Genomic DNA, 19,020 nt, shown 5'->3' on the forward strand with positions numbered 1-19,020 from the left:
GAGGGCCACGGCGGGGGGGGAGGGAGGGGAGCTTTGGAAACTGGTGACACTGGTTGTCTTCACCCTCGCCGCCGCTGCCACTGCTGCTTCTCACCGAGGAAAGTGTGGGAAACGTGCTGCGTGTCCGAGGTGCCGAGGCCGGACGCCCTGCTGCGACCTGTGTTTGACCTTTGACCCGATGCGAGGCTGCGTTTCCTCCTGGTCTCCACTCGCCGCACTGGCAGAGATGAAAGTGTGTTTTGGTTTCATGGCGGCCTGTGGATTGAGTTACCACGTCGGAGCTTGGGACTCTCTCGATGTGGTCGTTCACTGTCTCAAAACTAACAATAACTTCCTGATGTCTCCAGGCCCGGGGGGGGACGCTGCTCGCTCTCACAGGGGGGGAGGTGTGGTGACGCTGCGCTAAATGTGATTCCTCCGCGGTGTCGGGATGTTTGTGCGTCCAGACGCGTGGGTCGTTCTGCTGGAGGAACGTTTCCCACCGATCCTCTGAGGTGACACCGCCGGATCTCACGGGCCTTTCTCCTTGAGGTGCAGCCAGTTCCATCTGACCTTTAACCTCCTCTTCACCCGAGAACTCTGCTGCAGTTTCACCCTCGTTGTCCGTTTCCTGATGCTTCGGCCTTTTCTCTGAGCTCCCAGACGCTGTCAGCTCGGAGACTGATTGGATTCCTCTGGACTCTTTCTCCTCTAAATGGCTCGTCCCAGCGGATTTGTATGTTTTCTGTTGTGACTGAAATGGCAAATTCCCATTCCCTTCATTTGTCATGTGATTTTCCCGGACCTCTTTTACTTGGACTGGGATTTGAACCTGGGAAACGTCCTGGGTTTGGGCCGGAGTCTTTCTCTGTGGTGTTTGAGGAGTAAATAAACCAAAGTGAAAGTCCTGTAAAGTCCCAAACTCCTGGCTGCCCTCAGGAAAGCTCTCAAGCTGTGTGCTTCCATCTTTAAAGACCTTTGATGAGGCTGTGGTGAACTTCCTGCTGCTCTGCTGCTGCTGCTGGCGGAGAGACGCCGTCCTGTGGAGCTCCTGATGGTCACTGACCTTCAAATTATTTCTGTTCATCCTGGAAATGATGTCCCGTTTCCTCCAGAAGTGACGTCTGTCTGTCGAACTCCCCGAGGAACCATTGTTCTGGAAAAACAACAAGAATCCATATGTTCATATTAAACCTTTCTCAAAGTGGCAGTTAAACCTGAATGTTGAGATCCAGGGAACAAATGAAATTAAGGATTTTTAAATGTCAGGTTCTATTAAATCGATTTGTTTAAACTATGCAAATCTGTTTTTGGCCTCTGTAAACCCATGAATAACAGTGTATACTAAAACTCAAACATGATATATATATTCTACCTCCAGCAGTTTGGACTCATGAGCTTCGTGCTCTCCAACAAACCCTCCGAGATCCTCAAAGCTTTTCCTCGAGGCAGATTGAATCCAACTTGGCGCCAGAACAGAACTGAAGAGGGAAAAATAAAAGATTGTGTTGTAGAATTCACTCGTCAGATAAACATCTGCACCTTCATGAGCGGTTCTAGAGTCGGGGAAGCAGCACCTGTCCTCGGGGGGGATGTTCCTCCCTGCAGAGCCAGCAACTGGGTCCTGGTCTCCATCAGTCCGGTCGCTCCCTGTGACACAAGGTCTGAATAATAAGCTCATCCTAATAAACGTTCATTATAACTCTAAAGACTGATTAGTAGATAATGTATTAATGAATCAGTTTATATAACAACACTTTTAAATTCACTAGATCCTGAATTTTATTTGTATCTGCACCAAATTACCCACATTCACAAACATCAGTCCCCTAAACGTGTTGATATCAACAAGATCCATAAATTTTTTCATAATAATATATATTAACATATATTTATTATAATAGTAAATAAGAAAATGTTATTCTCTAGTGCTTTACAAAACAGCACAAAGAACAAATTTAAGGTCCCCTGTTTAAAATATGAGGATTTAAATGAAGTTAGCCAGAAACTACTTTTCTGTCATATTATTTCTTGGAAATCAAAAACAATCAAAACAAATTTGTGAATCCGTAGTATCAGAAAAACCTTATTACACGGTGATATACTCCCGTGAGAATCTGCAGGTGAAGAGAAGCTTCACGGAGCTCGAAGCCGAAACATGTGACCTCTCGAGTGACAAATCTAACAAACACATTTATTACACAAGTTCCTGTTTGCTCCAGAGGTCACGTCCTCTCAGAGTCTCAGGAACCTCTTCTTGGAAACCAGCTGAATGTTGGACGAGCTGTCTGGACTTGTCTCCGAAGTGGAGAAGGAGTTTGAAGCATGCAGAGTTGAGCGTGAGGCCTTGGCTTTACCCCCCCCCCCCCACCCCCCCCTACAGAAATCCTCCTCCCTCAGGACTCCGCCATTCCACGCAACTCATTTCTGCTTTCCCTTACATAGTAGAGAGCATGGACGGCGACGCTGCGTCCGTCCGCACGTGCCCGCCCGTAAATCTGTCACCGCTTCCCAGGGATCCACATCTGTGAGTTTATATCTGAACGTCCCTCCGCAGCAGTTTGAGCATCTGCGGAGACGTTCAGTTCTAAAAACCCAGGAGCTTCAGAGAGGAACAGAAGCTTCTGGGATTCACTGAGGCCTCAGAATAGAAAAAACAGTTCATTCTCACAGTTCCTGAGAGGAAATAAAAAGTGTAAAAGTGTTTTCATCTTGGATAGAAGTCGTATCAGTCGTCTTCTATCAGCTTCACTGTTCCACTCACTCGAGGTGTTTCACAACCTCTGATTTCATCATTCTAAGAAGACATTCTGCAAGTCAGTCTTCATTTATTATCAAAAGTGAACTGGTCCGGGCTTGTCTCTGCCCTTTTCAGCCCCATTGGCCCCAGAGTGGGAGAGCAACTGGTGACTCACCTCCTCAGGCCGTGAGGAGGGGCCACAGGGACGAGGCTGAGCAGCATTCGCTCTGCGGCTCTGAGACAGAATCAGTTCCAGACTCGGTGCTGACTCTCACACAACAGGACATAAAACCCAGAACTTGTTTGGCAGGATTCCTTTTCTTTTTTGCCTGTGTGTTGTTGGAAGGTGATATTTCCTCGTCCCTCTAGAAAAGAATACTTTGCACCCTGCGAGGTTTCTTCTTGCTCAACAGGTGCATTCAACCGTTCAAATGGGGAACTTCACCGACCTGCAGGACACCGTGACCTCCATAGATCGATACTTCGACGTGGTGCACCCGGGCCGGAAGAACCTGCTGCGCGCCCTGAAGAAGTCTCCTCAGATCTCGATCATCATCTGGCTGCTGCTGCTGCCGCTCACCATCCCCACCATGCTCGAGACCTTCGAGTGCTGCAACAGCCACAAGGGAGATGACACTCTGATCAAGGTAACGTCATGAAATCCTTCATTCAGTAGATTTCCACCTTCTCTTCTATATTTATACTTGAATCAAATCCACGGGGCAAAGACGTCTACCTACTGATTCCAGAAATCTCAGTTTGTCTGTATATGTCTTATTTATCTCACACTCGGCCTGTGGACTGTTAGAGGCCCAATGAAGTGCTGCTTTGAATCTGGTGTAATTTGGACAAATGACACGTTCAATATGAATAAAGATTAAATAAACAGGCGACTCTGTAGCAGCAGCGTTCTTTACACGTTTAAAGTTCTCATCGTGGATTTGTTGCGACAGAGTCAGAAAAGAAGAGAAAACTAGAAGTCCTGTGGCAGCTGAAAAAGAAACAAACATTTCAGTAGAAAGGGAAACTTGTCAATTTTGAAATTAGCGTCAAATTTTTCACAAATTTGTTTTACACGGAGAAAAGTGTAAAGGATAGAAACTAAATAGTGCTAACGCTGCAACGAAAGGTACACGATGATTAAGCTACATCACTTTTACTGAGCAGCAGCGCCCCCTTGAGCCACACGTGGAGAATTATTCTGTTGGGCTCCGTGTCCGATAGAGATACGTGACTTTCTTTCTCGAGAACCGCTCATCTTATTGGCTTCAAACCTGTCGTGTGTGTTGTTAAGTTCCCGACAAAGGATTCTCCAGAGTCAAGCTTCACGGAACATTAAATAAACAAAACTGTTTGTTTCATAATAACTTCCACGCCACAGAGCAGAGTGAGCACGGTGCCGCGTCGCTGGTAAAACCCAAACTGTTCCCTTGAGAAATTCAAAGTTCACATAAAACACACACAGGGTTAATGTGAGCAAACAGCTCCTCAGCCTGAACAGACACGATAACAGTGTTGGAAATAATAATAATAATAATAATTATAATAATCTCATCATCTCTCATCGTCATCCGCTTATCCGGGGTCGGGTCGCGGGGGGAGCAGCTCAAGCAGGGGGCCCCAGACTTCCCTTTCCCGGGCCACATTGACCAGCTCTGACGGGGGGATCCCGAGGCGTTCCCAGGCCAGTGTTGAGATATAATCTCTCCACCTAGTCCTGGGTCTTCCCCGAGGTCTTCTCCCCACTGGACGTGCCTGAAACACCTCCCAAGGGAGGCGCCCAGTGGGCATCCTTACCAGATGCCCGAACCACCTCAGCTGACTCCTTTCTAAGTAAAGGAGCAGCGGCTCTAATCCGAGTCCCTCACGGATGACTGAGCTTCTCACCCTATCCCTAAGGGAGACGCCAGCCACCCTTCTGAGAAAACTCATCTCGGCCGCTTGTACCCGCGATCTCGTCCTTTCGGTCATCAACCAGCCCTCATGACCATAGGTGAGGATAGGAACGAAGATCGACCGGTAGATCGAGAGCTTTGCCTTGCGGCTCAGCTCTCTTTTCGTTACAACGGTGCGGTAAAGCGAACGCAATACCGCCCTCGCTGCTCCGATTCTCCGGCCAATCTCACGCTCCATAGTACCCTCACTCGCGAACAAGACCCTGAGGTACTTGAACTCCTTCACTTGGGCTAAGGACTCATTTCCTACCTGGAGTAAGCAATCCATCGGTTTCCTGCTAAGAGTCATGGCCTCAGATTTAGCGGTGCTGATCCTCATCCCAGCCGCTTCACACTCGGCCGCCAGCCGATCCAGTGAGTGCTGAAGGTCACAAGCCGATGATCCAATGAGGACCACATCATCCGCAAAAAGCAGTGACGAGATCCTCAGACCACCGAACTGCAACCCCCCCCCACCACGACTACGCCTCGATATCCTGTCCATGTATATCACAAACAGGATTGGTGACAAGGCGCAGCCCTGGCGGAGACCAGCACCCACTGAGAACGAAACTGACTGGCTGCCGAGGACCCGAACACAGCTCTCGCTTTGGGAGTACAGAGATTGGATGGCCCTGAGGAGAGACCCCCTTACCCCATACTCCCGCAGCACCTCCCACAGTTTCTCCCGGGGGACCCGGTCATACGCCTTCTCCAGATCCACAAAACACAAGTGGACCGGATGGGCATACTCCCAGGCCCCCTCCAGGATCCTTGCAAGAGTGAAGAGCTGGTCCGTAGTTCCACGTCCGGGGCGAAAACCGCATTGTTCCTCTTCAATCTGAGGTTCGACGATCGGCCGAACCCTCCTTTCCAGCACCTTGGAGTAGACTTTACCAGGGAGGCTGAGAAGTGTGATACCCCGATAATTGGTACACACTCTCTGGTCCCCCTTTTTGAACAGGGGAACCACCACCCCGGTTTGCCACTCCTTTGGCACTGTACCCGACTCCCACGCGATGTTGAATAGGCGTGTCAACCATGACAGCCCCTCAACACCCAGAGCCTTTAGCATTTCTGGCTGGATCTCATCAATCCCTGGGGCTTTGCCACTGCGGAGATGTTTGACTACCTCAGTGACCTCCACCAGGGAAATTGACGACGAAACACCATCAACCTCGAGCTCTGCCTCCAACATAGAGGGCGTGTTATTCGGATTCAGGAGTTCCTCAAAGTGTTCCTTCCAACGTCCGACGACCTCCTCAGTTGAGGTCAACAGAGTCCCATCCTTACTGTACACAGCTTGGATGGTTCCCCGTTTCCCCCTCCTGAGGTGCCGGATAGTCTTCCAGAAACACTTTGGTGCCGACCGAAAGTCCTTCTCCATGACCTCTCCGAACTTCTCCCACACCCGCTGCTTAGCCTCCAACACGGCAGCAGCTGCAGCCCTTCGGGCCTGTCGGTACCCTGCAACCGAGTCAGGAGTCCTCCAGGATATCATATCCCGGAAGGCCTCCTTCTTCAATCGGACGGCTTCCCTGACCACCGGTGTCCACCACGGTGTCCGAGGGTTACCGCCCCTTGAGGAACCTAAGACCCTGAGGCCACAGCTAGCCGCCGCAGCTTCAGCAATGGAGGCTTTGAACACTGCCCACTCCGGCTCAATGTCCCCAACCTCCACAGGAATGCCAGAAAAACTCCGCTGGAGTTGTGAGTTGAAGATACCTAGGACGGGGGCCTCCTCCAGACGTTCCCAGTTCACCCGCACTACTCGTTTGGGCTTACCAGGTCTATCCGGAAATTTCCCCCATTCCCTGATCCAACTCACAACCAGATGGTGGTCGGTTGACAGTTCCGCCCCTCTCTTTACCCGAGTGTCCAAAACATGCGGCCTCAGATCAGATGACACGATCACAAAATCGATCATTGATCTTCGGCCTAGGGTACTCTGGTACCAGGTACACTTATGAGCACCCTTATGTTCGAACATGGTGTTTGTTATGGATAATCCATGACTAGCACAGAAGTCCAATAACAAACGACCGCTCGGGTTCAGATCAGGGAGGCCGTTCCTCCCCACCACGCCTCTCCAGGTATCTCCATCGTTGCCCACGTGGGCGTTGAAGTCACCCAGCAGAACTACGGAGTCCCCTACTGGAGCCCCATGCAGGACTCCATTCAGGGTCTCCAAGAAGGCCGAGTACTCTGAGCTGCTGTTTGGTGCATACGCACAAACAACAGTCAGAGTTTTCCCCCCTACAACCCTTAGGCGCAGGGAGGCGACCCTCTCGTCTACCGGGGTAAACTCCAACACCGCGGCGCTCAGCCGGGGATTTGTGAGTATCCCCACACCCGCCCGGCGCCTCACGCCCTTGGCAACTCCGGAGAAGAATAGAGTCCAACCCTTATCCAGGAGTACGGTACCAGAGCCGAGACTGTGCGTGGAGGTAAGCCCCACCAGATCTAACTGGTAGCGCTCCACCTCCCTCACAAGCTCCGGTTCCTTTCCCCACAGCGAGGTGACGTTCCACGTCCCCAGAGCCAGCTTCTGCCGCCCGGGTCTGGTCCGTCGAGACCCCTGACCTTCACTGCCACCCATGTGGCTGCGCACCCGACCCCAACGGGTCTTCCTACAGGTGGTGGGCCCATGAGATGAAGAGAGGGGGGGTGCCACGTAGTTTGTTCGGGCTGTGCCCGACCAGGCTCTGTGGCAAACCCGGCCACCAGGCGCTCGCCATCGAGCCCTCCGTCTGGGCCTAGCTCCAGACGGGGGCCCCGGGCTTCCTCCGGGCCGGGTCACATCTCCTCTTCCGTCGATATTCATTGAGGGTTTTTGAACCATTCTTAGTCTGGCCCCTCACCTGAGACCACTCTGCCATGAGAGACCCTACCAGGAGCACAAGGCTCCAGACAACACAGCCCTCAGGTTCACAGGGACACGCAAACCTCTCCACCACGATAAGGTGACGGTTCCAGGAGAGGATAATAATAATAATAATAATAATAAAGAGGCTGGATTTATACGATGAAGAAGATGAGAAGCCACAGATGAAGAATGTGGGTCCATGGAATTATCTATGTAGGAGTGGGGGGGTTATCTCATCCACTTATAATGGAGCCTGTTTCCAGTGCTATTTTTGCACCGACACATCATAGCTTTAGTTTGAGTGAGTCAAATTACACAAATTACACAACACAAGTCTGACTACATGTCCGTTTGGACATTTAGTCTTTTTAGTTTCTGATCCTTTGTCACATTTGTTGAGCAACACTTAGTCAACCAGTCATAAACAAGCCTCTGCTGTGGATGTCCATGTCAATAAAGTTGTTCTTCTCTCTGTGTTGTAGAGCGTGGTGGACAGTCTGAGGGAGGTGGTGTTCTTCACTCAGATCCTCATCCCCTTCGTCATCCTGGTCTACTGCACGGCGCGCATCGTCAACCGGCTCCAGAAGAAGACCGTGGGCGACACGACCAAGGTGAAGAGAACCGTCTTCCTGGTGTCCTCCGTCATGGTGGTCTTCTCCGTCTGCTTCCTCCCCTGCACCATCGCCAGGATGCTGCTGCTCATCGTCCGGGTCCGAGACAAGAGCGACCGGCTGCAGGACGGAGCTGCCGTGGCCTTCGACGGCCTCATGGTCCTCTCCTACATGGACTGTCTCCTGGTCCCGCTGGTCTACTGCTTCTGCAGCACCAAGTTCAAAGGTCTTTATCTCTCCAATTATTTCCCCTTCCTGGTGAGAGGAGATCCGCTGCCGATAGAAAGCTCGACAGGAAACACGCCGAAGACGCAACACAGCAACGTGATTTGAAGTCGATGGACAGCTGCTGCATGTTGTGTGTTTTCTCTCCAACATGAAACTGTTTAAATGCCCCAAAATATGACTTTATGACAATAGGTCAGTGACAGGATCGGCTGCTCCTTCCCATGCTTGTTTGTTGGTTTTTACGCTGCCGTTTGATTTGTTTACTAATGTCACAACGCTATGAACTCTGGGTAACCCCCCTTAGTGTGGGACTGGACAGTTTCACAGTGGGTCGGTCCTGACGGTCACTTACCAGGACTATGCCTCAGAGTCCATGAGTCCTTCAGGGGCGACGTGGGAGTGGAGACACGTCGTCCATCTTTACTTATCTATGTTTTGTCTAGATCATATTAATGTTGGTGGATTTTTCTTGAGGGAAACATAAGGGTCTCTTATTAAGGGCGATACCTCCCAGCTAAAGTATGCACATCTGTTTCTCCTGTTTGGCTTGGACAATGAAATGAGCGGCCGAGTTTCGACCACGAGAGATTCCTTCCAAGCGCAGGAATCTTATCTGTCACACCAGTCTGAGCTCCCACTGTGAAACAAGCCCCAGTGGTTTGGATTAAGACTCGGTGAATAAAACCAAACCACCACGAAAAAGAAGACGAGAGAAGAAGAGTTTCTATCATATTCACAAGCATGAATTCCTGGATTTGTCAAATCAGATGTATATGTGACCAGAGTTTATCAAAAAGGCCCCCCACAGGAAGCTGCTCATTAATAGGGATTTATGAATTGTACAACTGTTTATACTGTGTAAATATATATAGAGACAGATGGGTGGATTTATACTGTAAATATCTTTTTCTTTTTTTAAGCAAGTTTTAATAAACCATCCCTCTTTGTGTTGGGAAGCTCTTCACAAACCTGTGGTGATTTAAAGACATAACTTAATAATTCACCTGACTGCATCGTGCGTGATTAATAATTAGTCATTTTAACTCCAGACAAAAAACAAATACACAAAGACCCAAGTCCAACCGACAAAATCCACACACACAGTTCGGTCAACCTGGGATTTGAACCAAGGACCTCTTGTTGTGAGGTGACAGTGCTAGCCGCCGCCCTCTGATAACTACAGAGCCAAACTTCTGCTACTGAAGGGTCCTTGAGCAACGCACCGACACACAAACTGCCCCTGACAACTTACACAACATGTGTGTGAGTGATGCAAGATGCACTGTGTGAATGAACGTGTGAATGGCTAAACTGGTGGGAAGCACCTCGAGGGGTCATCAAGTGGTAAATAGATACACAACGTTTATGATGTTGATTATGAATCATCACAACTCGCGACTGAACAAAGACGAAAAGGCAGATCTAACAAATTTTATAGTAAGTGGCTTCCCTTTCTTACATTCTTCCACTCTCTCCAGTCCCTGCCCCCTGATTGACGGAACCCCCCCTCTCTCTCTCTTTTCTCTTTCTTCTTCCTTTTTATTCATTCATTTATTTATTTATTTTATTTAAATATATATTTTTTTTATTTATGTATATTTTATTTTTTCTTTCCTTTTAATTTGTTTATACTGTGCAGCTTTAATACTTAATTGTTACTTAATATAATTTCCAGTTATCTATCTATCATTATTGTTGTTGTTTTCATTGAGTTGTGTAATGTGTTGTTTGCTGGACCACGTTCATGTGGTCCATAAAATAAGAAAAACTTCCTAGGAGGAAGACTGTATATACTACTCTTGATCAAGATGCGCAGTGTTTTTGTGGTATCAATGTCTTTGTGTATTGCTGATTGTCGTGCTGAGATTTTATGATACCCAATGTAAATTTGACATTGATTTCTGTCCTACTGTGCCTTACCTCCTAATAAAAATATTAAAAAAAAAAAAAAAAAAAAAGACGGCGTGAGTCAGCGGAGGGGTCATTCTCACCTGGATGAGGTCATCAGTAGTGACACATTACAACGAGTGACCAGGTGTGTTGTTGTCTGGCGATTGTGTGTTTAATATCAGGTGATTGTTACTAATCAGTGTGTCAGCAGTAACGTCACGTCCGACAACACAAGGAGACGGTTGTGTTGTGAGATATTACGCAAATCAAATAATGAATTAATGACGAGAAGAGGGGAGCCCCCCCCCCCCCCCACACACACACACACACATACTTCACACACTTCAGAGTTTGGGTAAAGAGCGTCGGCTTCTCTCTTCTTGAGGAGAGAAATCCAGAAAACCAAAAGAAGGGAGTGACATCGACAGCTGAACTACGACCACGTGGAAGAAAATTTTATTCAGACATTTCCAAAATATTTTGTTATTTGTGAACTTATAACCTAAAAGAATAAAATGCTCTATATTCCTCATTTGAACACAGGAGACACGTGAAATGACACGTAGCCTTAACTTCCTATAAACTATGTTTATATCAACAAGATCCATTCATTTTTTCATAATAATATATATTTACATATATATTATTATAAAAGTAAATAATACAATTTTATTCTCTAGTGCTTTAGAAAACATCACAAAGAACAAAAGAACAAAATTAAAGGTCCCCTATTTAAAATATTTGAGGATTTAAATGATGTTCGCCAGAAACAACTTTTCTATCAAATTATTTATTGGAAATCCACAAATTTGTGAATCGTTAGTATCAGAAAAACCTCATACACAGTGATATACTCCCGTGAGAATCTGCAGGTGAAGAGAAGCTTCACGGAGCTCGAAGCCGAAACATGTGACCTCTCGAGTGTCAAACCTCTCGAGCTCCCGTGAGGTTTGTCTGCCTGTGATTTATAGTCGGAGCTACAACTTCTACCCTGAGTGTCAGTGGAGTCACAGCTCGGCTCGGTATTCGGGGGCACAGTGGTTTGATTGTTTGTCTCACTGACAGGCTGCAAATCTCCCAGAAGCGAAAAGCAAACCAGGATCTCCTCTTCCTTCAGGTTTATTCATTTGAATTAAACTGTTTCCAATCGCTGCTGCTGTGCTTTTGCATAAGCTCACCTGCTCTACTATGAAATATGTTTTAATAAAGCTCGTTAGTCAGTTTTCCTTTTGTGCAGTTCGACAGCACATTCTTTTATTCTATATATTTTATATTCTTGATATTTTTTAAAAACAACAGCATTTGAACATTGTAGGGAAACATTTGAGATAATGTAAGAAAACTGAATATATAACATATTAAAGCTTAATATCCGCCGCAGGTAACTGAGTAACCGGCGCTGTGAACAATTAAACCATCGTCTGAGCAGAGCATTGCGACGAGGGGTCAAGGGTCAGTTGTGAAGGGGGGGGGTGCAAATACAGAATACTGATATGGTCCATTTTAAGACAAGATGAATTAAATCACTCGGGACAAAGCTTTATAATAAAACATGTATAATCCTGTCTCCGAATAAAACCATTCAACAACCGCAAGAGAGAGAAAAGAAATGTTCAGGAAACAAATCTAACAAACACATTTATTACACAAGTTCCTGTTTGCTCCAGAGGTCACGTCCTCTCAGAGTCTCAGGAACCTCTTCTTGGAAACCAGCTGAATGTTGGACGAGCTGTCTGGACTTGTCTCCGAAGTGGAGAAGGAGTTTGAAGCATGCAGAGTTGAGCGTGAGGCCTTGGCTTTACCCCCCCCCCCTACAGAAATCCTCCTCCCTCAGGACTCCGGCATTCCACGCAACTCATTTCTGCTTTCCCTTACATAGTAGAGAGCATGGACGGCGACGCTGCGTCCGTCCGCACGTGCCCGCCCGTAAATCTGTCACCGCTTCCCAGGGATCCACATCTGTGAGTTTATATCTGAACGTCCCTTTCGCAGCAGTTTGAGCATCTGCGGAGACGTTCAGTTCTAAAAACCCAGGAGCTTCAGAGAGGAACAGAAGCTTCTGGGATTCACTGAGGCCTCAGAATAGAAAAACAGTTCATTCTCACAGTTCCTGAGAGGAAATAAAAAGTGTAAAAGTGTTTTCATCTTGGATAGAAGTCGTATCAGTCGTCTTCTATCAGCTTCACTGTTCCACTCACTCGAGGTGTTTCACAACCTCTGATTTCATCATTCTAAGAAGACATTCTGCAAGTCAGTCTTCATTTATTATCAAAAGTGAACCGGTCCGAGCTTCCTCACGGAAAATTTGCATTTCTAATGTTGCAGGCTTGTCTCTGCCCTTTTCAGCCCCATTGGCCCCAGTGTGGGAGAGCAGCTGGTGACTCACCTCCTCAGGCCGTGAGGAGGAGCCACAGGGCGGAGGCTGAGCAGCATTCGCTCTGCGGCTCTGAGACAGAATCAGTTCCAGACTCGGTGCTGACTCTCACACAACAGGACATAAAACCCAGAACGACTCGGAGATCCAGAACACACAAGAGAGGACTGGAAGGAGGATTGTTGAGACGCTGTCCCAGGACTGAAAGAAGGGAGAGACAGGAGGTTGAAGAAACTTGTTTGGCAGGATTCCTTTTCTTTTTTGCCTGTGTGTTGTTGGAAGGTGATATTTCCTCGTCCCTCTAGAAAAGAATACTTTGCACCCTGCGAGGTTTCTTCTTGCTCAACAGGTGCATTCAACCGTTCAAATGGGGAACTCCACCGACCTGCAGGAAATCGAGGATTGTTTGGCCACAAACAAGAAGCTGTATAAGTTCTATGCGGCTGTCATGATTCTGATTTTCATCCTGGCTCTGCCTCTGAACGCGTCCGTCCTCCACCTCTTCATTTTCAAGCTGAAGTTCTGGAAATCCAACAGCAACAACATCTTCCTCTTCAACCTGGTGCTGGCTGACATCCTGCTGCTCTTCTGTTTGCCCATCAAGGCGTACAACTTCATCCACGGGGAGCGGAGGAGCAATAACGACGTGGTGTGCAAGGCCATGCTCTTCATGTTGTTCTTGAACCGAGGGGCCAGCATCGCCTTCCTCACCGTGACCTCCATAGATCGATACTTCAACGTGGTGCACCCGGGCCGGAAGAACCTGCTGCGCGCCCTGAAGAAGTCTCCTCAGATCTCGATCATCATCTGGCTGCTGCTGCTGCCGCTCACCATCCCCACCATGCTCGAGACCTTCGAGTGCTGCAACAGCCACAAGGGAAATGACACTCTGATCGAGGTAACGTCATGAAATCCTTCATTCAGTAGATTTCCACCTTCTCTTCTATATTTCTACTTGAATCAAATCCACGGGGCAAAGACGTCTACCTACTGAATCCAGAAATCTCAGTTTGTCTGTATATGTCTTATTTATCTCACACTCGGCCTGTGGACTGTTAGAGGCCCAATGAAGTGCTGCTTTGAATCTGGTGTAATTTGGACACATGACACGTTCAATATGAAAAAAGTTTAAATAAACAGGCGACTCTGTAGCAGCAGCGTTCTTTACACGTATAAAGTTCTCATCGTGGATTTGTTGCGACAGAGTGAGTGAAGAAGAGAAAACTAGAAGTCCTGTGGCAGCTGAAAAAGAAACAAACATTTCAGTAGAAAGAGAAACTTGTCAATTTTTAAATTAGCGTCAAATTTTTCACAAATTTGTTTTATACGGAGAAAAGTGTAAAGGCTAAAAACTGAATACTGTTAAAGCTGCAGCGAAAGGTACACGGTGATTAAGCTCCGGGTAAGAAAAATTAAATCAACACTACATCACTTTTACTGAGCAGCAGCGCCCCCTTGAGCCACACGTGGAGAATTATTCTGTCGATAGAGATACGTGACTTACTTTCTCGAGAACCGCTCATCTTATCTTATTTCATAATAACTTCCACGCCACAGAGCAGAGTGAGCACGCTGCCGCGTCGCTGGTAAAACCCAAACTGTTCCCTTGAGAAATTCAAAGTTCACATAAAACACACACAGGGTTAATGTGAGCAAACAGTAGCTCAGCCTGAACAGACACGATAACAGTGTTGGAAATAATAATAATAATAATAATAATAGTAATAAAGAGGCTGGATTTATACGATGAAGAAGATGAGAAGCCACAGATGAAGAATGTGGGTCCATGGAATTCTCCATGCAATAGTGGGGGGGTTATCTCATCCACTTATAATGGAGCCTGTCTCCAGTGCTATTTTTACACCGACACATCATAGCTTTAGTTTGAGTGAGTCAAATTACACAAATTACACAACACAAGTCTGACTACATGTCCGTTTGGACATTTAGTCTTTTTAGTTTCTGATCCTTTGTCACATTTGTTGAGCAACACTTAGTCAACCAGTCATAAACAAGCCTCTGCTGTGGATGTCCATGTCAATAAAGTTGTTCTTCTCTCTGTGTTGTAGAGCGTGGTGGACAGTCTGAGGGAGGTGGTGTTCTTCACTCAGATCCTCATCCCCTTCGTCATCCTGGTCTACTGCACGGCGCGCATCGTCAACCGGCTCCGGAAGAAGACCGTGGGCGACACGACCAAGCTGAAGAGAGCCGTCTTCCTGGTGTCCTCCGTCATGGTGGTCTTCTCCGTCTGCTTCCTCCCCTGCACCATCGCCAGGATGCTGCTGCTCATCGTCCGGGTCCGAGACAAGAGCGACGGGCTGCAGGACGGAGCTGCCGTGGCCTTCGACGGCCTCATGGTCCTCTCCTACATGGACTGTCTCCTGGACCCGCTGGTCTACTGCTTCTGCAGCACCAAGTTCAAAGGTCTTTATCTCTCCAATTATTTCCCCTTCCTGGTGAGAGGAGATCCGCTGCCGATAGAAAGCTCGACAGGAAACACGCCGAAGCCGCAACGCAACAACGTGATTTGAAGTCGATGGACAGCTGCTGCATGTTGTGTGTTTTCTCTCCAACATGAAACTGTTTAAATGCCCCAAAATATGACTTTATGACAATAGGTCAGTGACAGGATCGGCTGCTCCTTCCCATGCTTGTTTGTTGGTTTTTACGCTGCCGTTTGATTTGTTTACTAATGTCACAACGCTATGAACTCTGGGTAACCCCCCTTAGCGCGGGACTGGACAGTTTCACAGTGGGTCGGTCCTGACGGTCACTTACCAGGACTATGCCTCAGAGTCCATGAGTCCTTCAGGGGCGACGTGGGAGTGGAGACGCGTCGTCCATCTTTACTTATCTATGTTTTGTCTAGATCATATTAATGTTGGTGGATTTTTTCTTGAGGGAAACATAAGGGTCTCTTATTAAGGGCGATACCTCCCAGCTAAAGTATGCACATCTGTTTCTCCTGTTTGGCTTGGACAATGAAATGAGCGGCCGAGTTTCGACCACGAGAGATTCCTTCCAAGCGCAGGAATCTTATCTGTCAAACCAGTCTGAGCTCCCACTGTGAAACAAGCCCCAGTGGTTTGGATTAAGACTTGGTGAATAAAACCAAACCACCACGAAAAAGAAGACGAGAGAAGAAGAGTTTCTATCATATTCACAAGCATGAATTCCTGGATTTGTCAAATCAGATGTATATGTGACCAGAGTTTATCAAAAAGGCCCCCCACAGGAAGCTGCTCATTAATAGGGATTTATGAATTGTACAACTGTTTATACTGTGTAAATATATATAGAGACAGATGGGTGGATTTATACTGTAAATATCTTTTTCTTTTTTTAAGCAAGTTTTAATAAACCATCCCTCTTTGTGTTGGGAAGCTCTTCACAAACCTGTGGTGATTTAAAGACATAACTTAATAATTCACCTGACTGCATCGTGCGTGATTAATAATTAGTCATTTTAACTCCAGACAAAAAACAAATACACAAAGACCTAAGTCCAACCGACAAAATCCACACACACAGTTCGGTCAAACTGGGATTTGAACCGAGGACCTCTTGTTGTGAGGTGACAGTGCTAGCCGCCGCCCTCTGATGACTAAAGAGCCAAACTTCTGCTACTGAAGGGTCCTTGAGCAACGCACGATACACAAACTGCCCCTGACAACTTACACAACATGTGTGTGAGTGATGCATGATGCACTGTGTGAATGAACGTGTGAATGGCTAAACTGGTGGAAAGCACCTCGAGGGGTCATCAAGTGGTAAATAGATACACAACGTTTATGATGTTGATTATGAATCATCACAACTCGCGACTGAACAAAGACGGCGTGAGTCAGCGGAGGGGTCATTCTCACCTGGATGAGGTCATCAGTAGTGACACATTACAACGAGTGACCAGGTGTGTTGTTGTCTGGCGATTGTGTGTTTAATATCAGGTGATTGTTACTAATCAGTGTGTCAGCAGTAACGTCACGTCCGACAACACAAGGAGACGGTTGTGTTGTGAGATATTACGCAAATCAAATAATTAATTAATGATGAGAAGAGGGGAACCCTCCCCAAACACACACGCACACACAGACACACACACACACACACACACACTTCAGAGCGTCGGCTTCTCTCTACTGGAGGAGAGAAATCCAGAAAACCAAAAGAAGGGAGAGACATCGACAGCTGAACTATGACCACGTTGAAGAAAATTAAATTCAGATATTTCCAGAATATTTTGTTATTCGTGAACTTATAACCTAAAAGAAAAAAAATGCTCTATATTCCTCATTTAACACAGGAGACACGTAAAATGACACGTAGCCATAACTTACGCTTTTATTCTTGTAATAGTACAACTTAATTCTCATAATATTTCAACTTTATTCTGAAAAACTGAGATTCCGTTTCCCTTTGATTGACCCTTCCACTCTGTCGAAGCTCTTTTAAAGTCTTAAAGTTTTAAAGCTCTCCACTAACGACCTGTTTAAAGGACGAGGCCGACGCCCACTTCTGTCCACAGAACACAAACAAAGACTGAACTGTGAACGACGTGAAGCTCAGCGAACATCTGCTCCACGAACAATGTGTCAGTGTCTGAAACACAATGCAAACACTACGTGAAGACCAACACAGGTGTAAACTGAACTGAGATATGTCAACGTGTCTCTGTTTACTTTGTTTAATGTGTACAAAGCACTCTACACAACAGTGTGCTAGAGTCTTGTTTTATTTAACCTATGTACCAAACAGCCTAATTTCAAGTAGGACATGGGACATTTTTCAAAGTCCTCTCTGACCAGAAGGTTGTGTTTCCCCCTGTTCAAGCATGATATGACAAAAACTATACTTCACGAATTACTATGAAACAAACTCATTGAACTTTCGTCTGGATCCAGGATTTAATTTTTCCTCTTTCTTTGACATTGCAAGACAAGACTTGTTTTTTGGCTTCGTCCCCAGTTTCTCAAAGGACATAAAAAACAGAATCAGACACATTTAGTGAACTGAAATATACGAGTGTGTAACATTTTGTGCAGCTCGATTGAATCTAAGGAGACTGTGTATCTGCAGGTGTGTGTTCTACTGAGTGACATAATGACTGTCTGTCTGCAGGATTACTCAAAAAACTACACAACCGAATCCCATTAACTTTTATAGCGGGGTGGGTCATGACCTCAGGAAGAAACCATTCGATCTGCGGGGGTACGTGTTCTCCGAGCGTCCTTAAAGGTGCATGAGCGCAGAAGGAAAAACAGCAAGCACCTCTGGGAGAGTGCTGCAGCTCATCTAAATTAATTCAAGTAATTTGGCCTGTAGGTGTTTCTGGGGTCAGGTCCACGTGCGAGTCTCGACAAGTCGTCCCGACAGGAATGCAGCAGTGTTGCAGCTGTATTAACCTGATCCTGGATAAGCACAAGCAAACACTGTAAATGTTCTCATGTGTTATGATTCCTAAACACGTGAGATCAAATAAAAACTCTGTGAAGAAGAAGGATTTATCGATGAGAGCAAACATCTTCTAAACTCCATTAATCAGTTACATGTAAGAAATGTACTCGAGGTATTACTATGACTTGGACCTTTTATGTAATTATTTTGCTCTACTTGTCCCAATATTTGCTTTATGAAACAATAGAAGCACAAACGGGTGAAGTCGTCAATATGAGCTGATGACGTGTGTAGAGAGGAATGTGTGAAGGAGCCGGATTCTCTGTCTCTCAGGTGAGTTTGTTTGTGTAAATACTGAAATGTGTGAATCTATTAATACATCAGTGCGGATTGATCCTTGGTCTGCGTTCAGGTGAGAGAACTGTGAGGATGAAATCTGAGTGAATCATCAGACTGTGATTAGTTCATGTGGAGGCTGGCGTCCAGGAATCTCATGTGTCAACACGCTCTTCCACCGCGCCGCAGCCTCGCTTCTCACAGTCAGGAGAAGAGGGTGTGGTTTTCTTTCGTTGCTTTAACGTGCACCTTGAATAAAAAAAGTGTTGATCCGAGTGATAGATGCTTGACATTCCTTCACTTTGAAGCAACAAAAGAAATGTGGGAGGTGGCTTAGTTAAACCACACAAACACAACACAAGTTCTTCAAGCACCTGCAATAAAGTTAATCCAACAATTCGCTCACATCTCCGCCGAGGCCCAACAGCCGCCTTAAATTCACATCCCTAAGAGAACTCATTTAAATACATAGATCCTGATCTGCACAAACTCATCACACACACACACACGCACACACACTCATTACCCAACCACATGCTCATCGCCCACACACACACACTTGCTCATTACCCACACAGGAAACACGTCTTCAACCAAACTTCGAGATTAACAAAGTGTGAGAAAGTTGGTGCCATCGGGCCTTGACCCGGGGGGGGGGGGGGGGGAGT

The 19,020-nt window shown here is 46.6% G+C and overlaps 2 protein-coding genes across 2 annotated transcripts; both read left to right on the top strand.

Annotated features, from left to right (window-relative positions):
• Nucleotides 1-2,883: 2,883 nt before the first annotated feature.
• Nucleotides 2,884-9,359, top strand: LOC128459765 (12-(S)-hydroxy-5,8,10,14-eicosatetraenoic acid receptor). The gene is made up of 2 exons (XM_053444624.1): nucleotides 2,884-3,366; nucleotides 8,002-9,359. The coding sequence occupies exons 1-2, from the start codon at nucleotides 3,151-3,153 to the stop codon at nucleotides 8,461-8,463; spliced, it is 678 nt and encodes a 225-aa protein (XP_053300599.1). The 5' UTR covers nucleotides 2,884-3,150; the 3' UTR covers nucleotides 8,464-9,359.
• A 3,236-nt stretch (nucleotides 9,360-12,595) lies between these two features.
• On the top strand, nucleotides 12,596-16,050 carry LOC128459766 (hydroxycarboxylic acid receptor 2). Its single transcript, XM_053444625.1, has 2 exons — nucleotides 12,596-13,520; nucleotides 14,692-16,050. The coding sequence occupies exons 1-2, from the start codon at nucleotides 12,990-12,992 to the stop codon at nucleotides 15,151-15,153; spliced, it is 993 nt and encodes a 330-aa protein (XP_053300600.1). The 5' UTR covers nucleotides 12,596-12,989; the 3' UTR covers nucleotides 15,154-16,050.
• Nucleotides 16,051-19,020: the final 2,970 nt, after the last annotated feature.

Source organism: Pleuronectes platessa, chromosome 17 (assembly GCF_947347685.1).
Source record: "Pleuronectes platessa chromosome 17, fPlePla1.1, whole genome shotgun sequence".
Classification (NCBI taxonomy): domain Eukaryota; kingdom Metazoa; phylum Chordata; class Actinopteri; order Pleuronectiformes; family Pleuronectidae; genus Pleuronectes; species Pleuronectes platessa.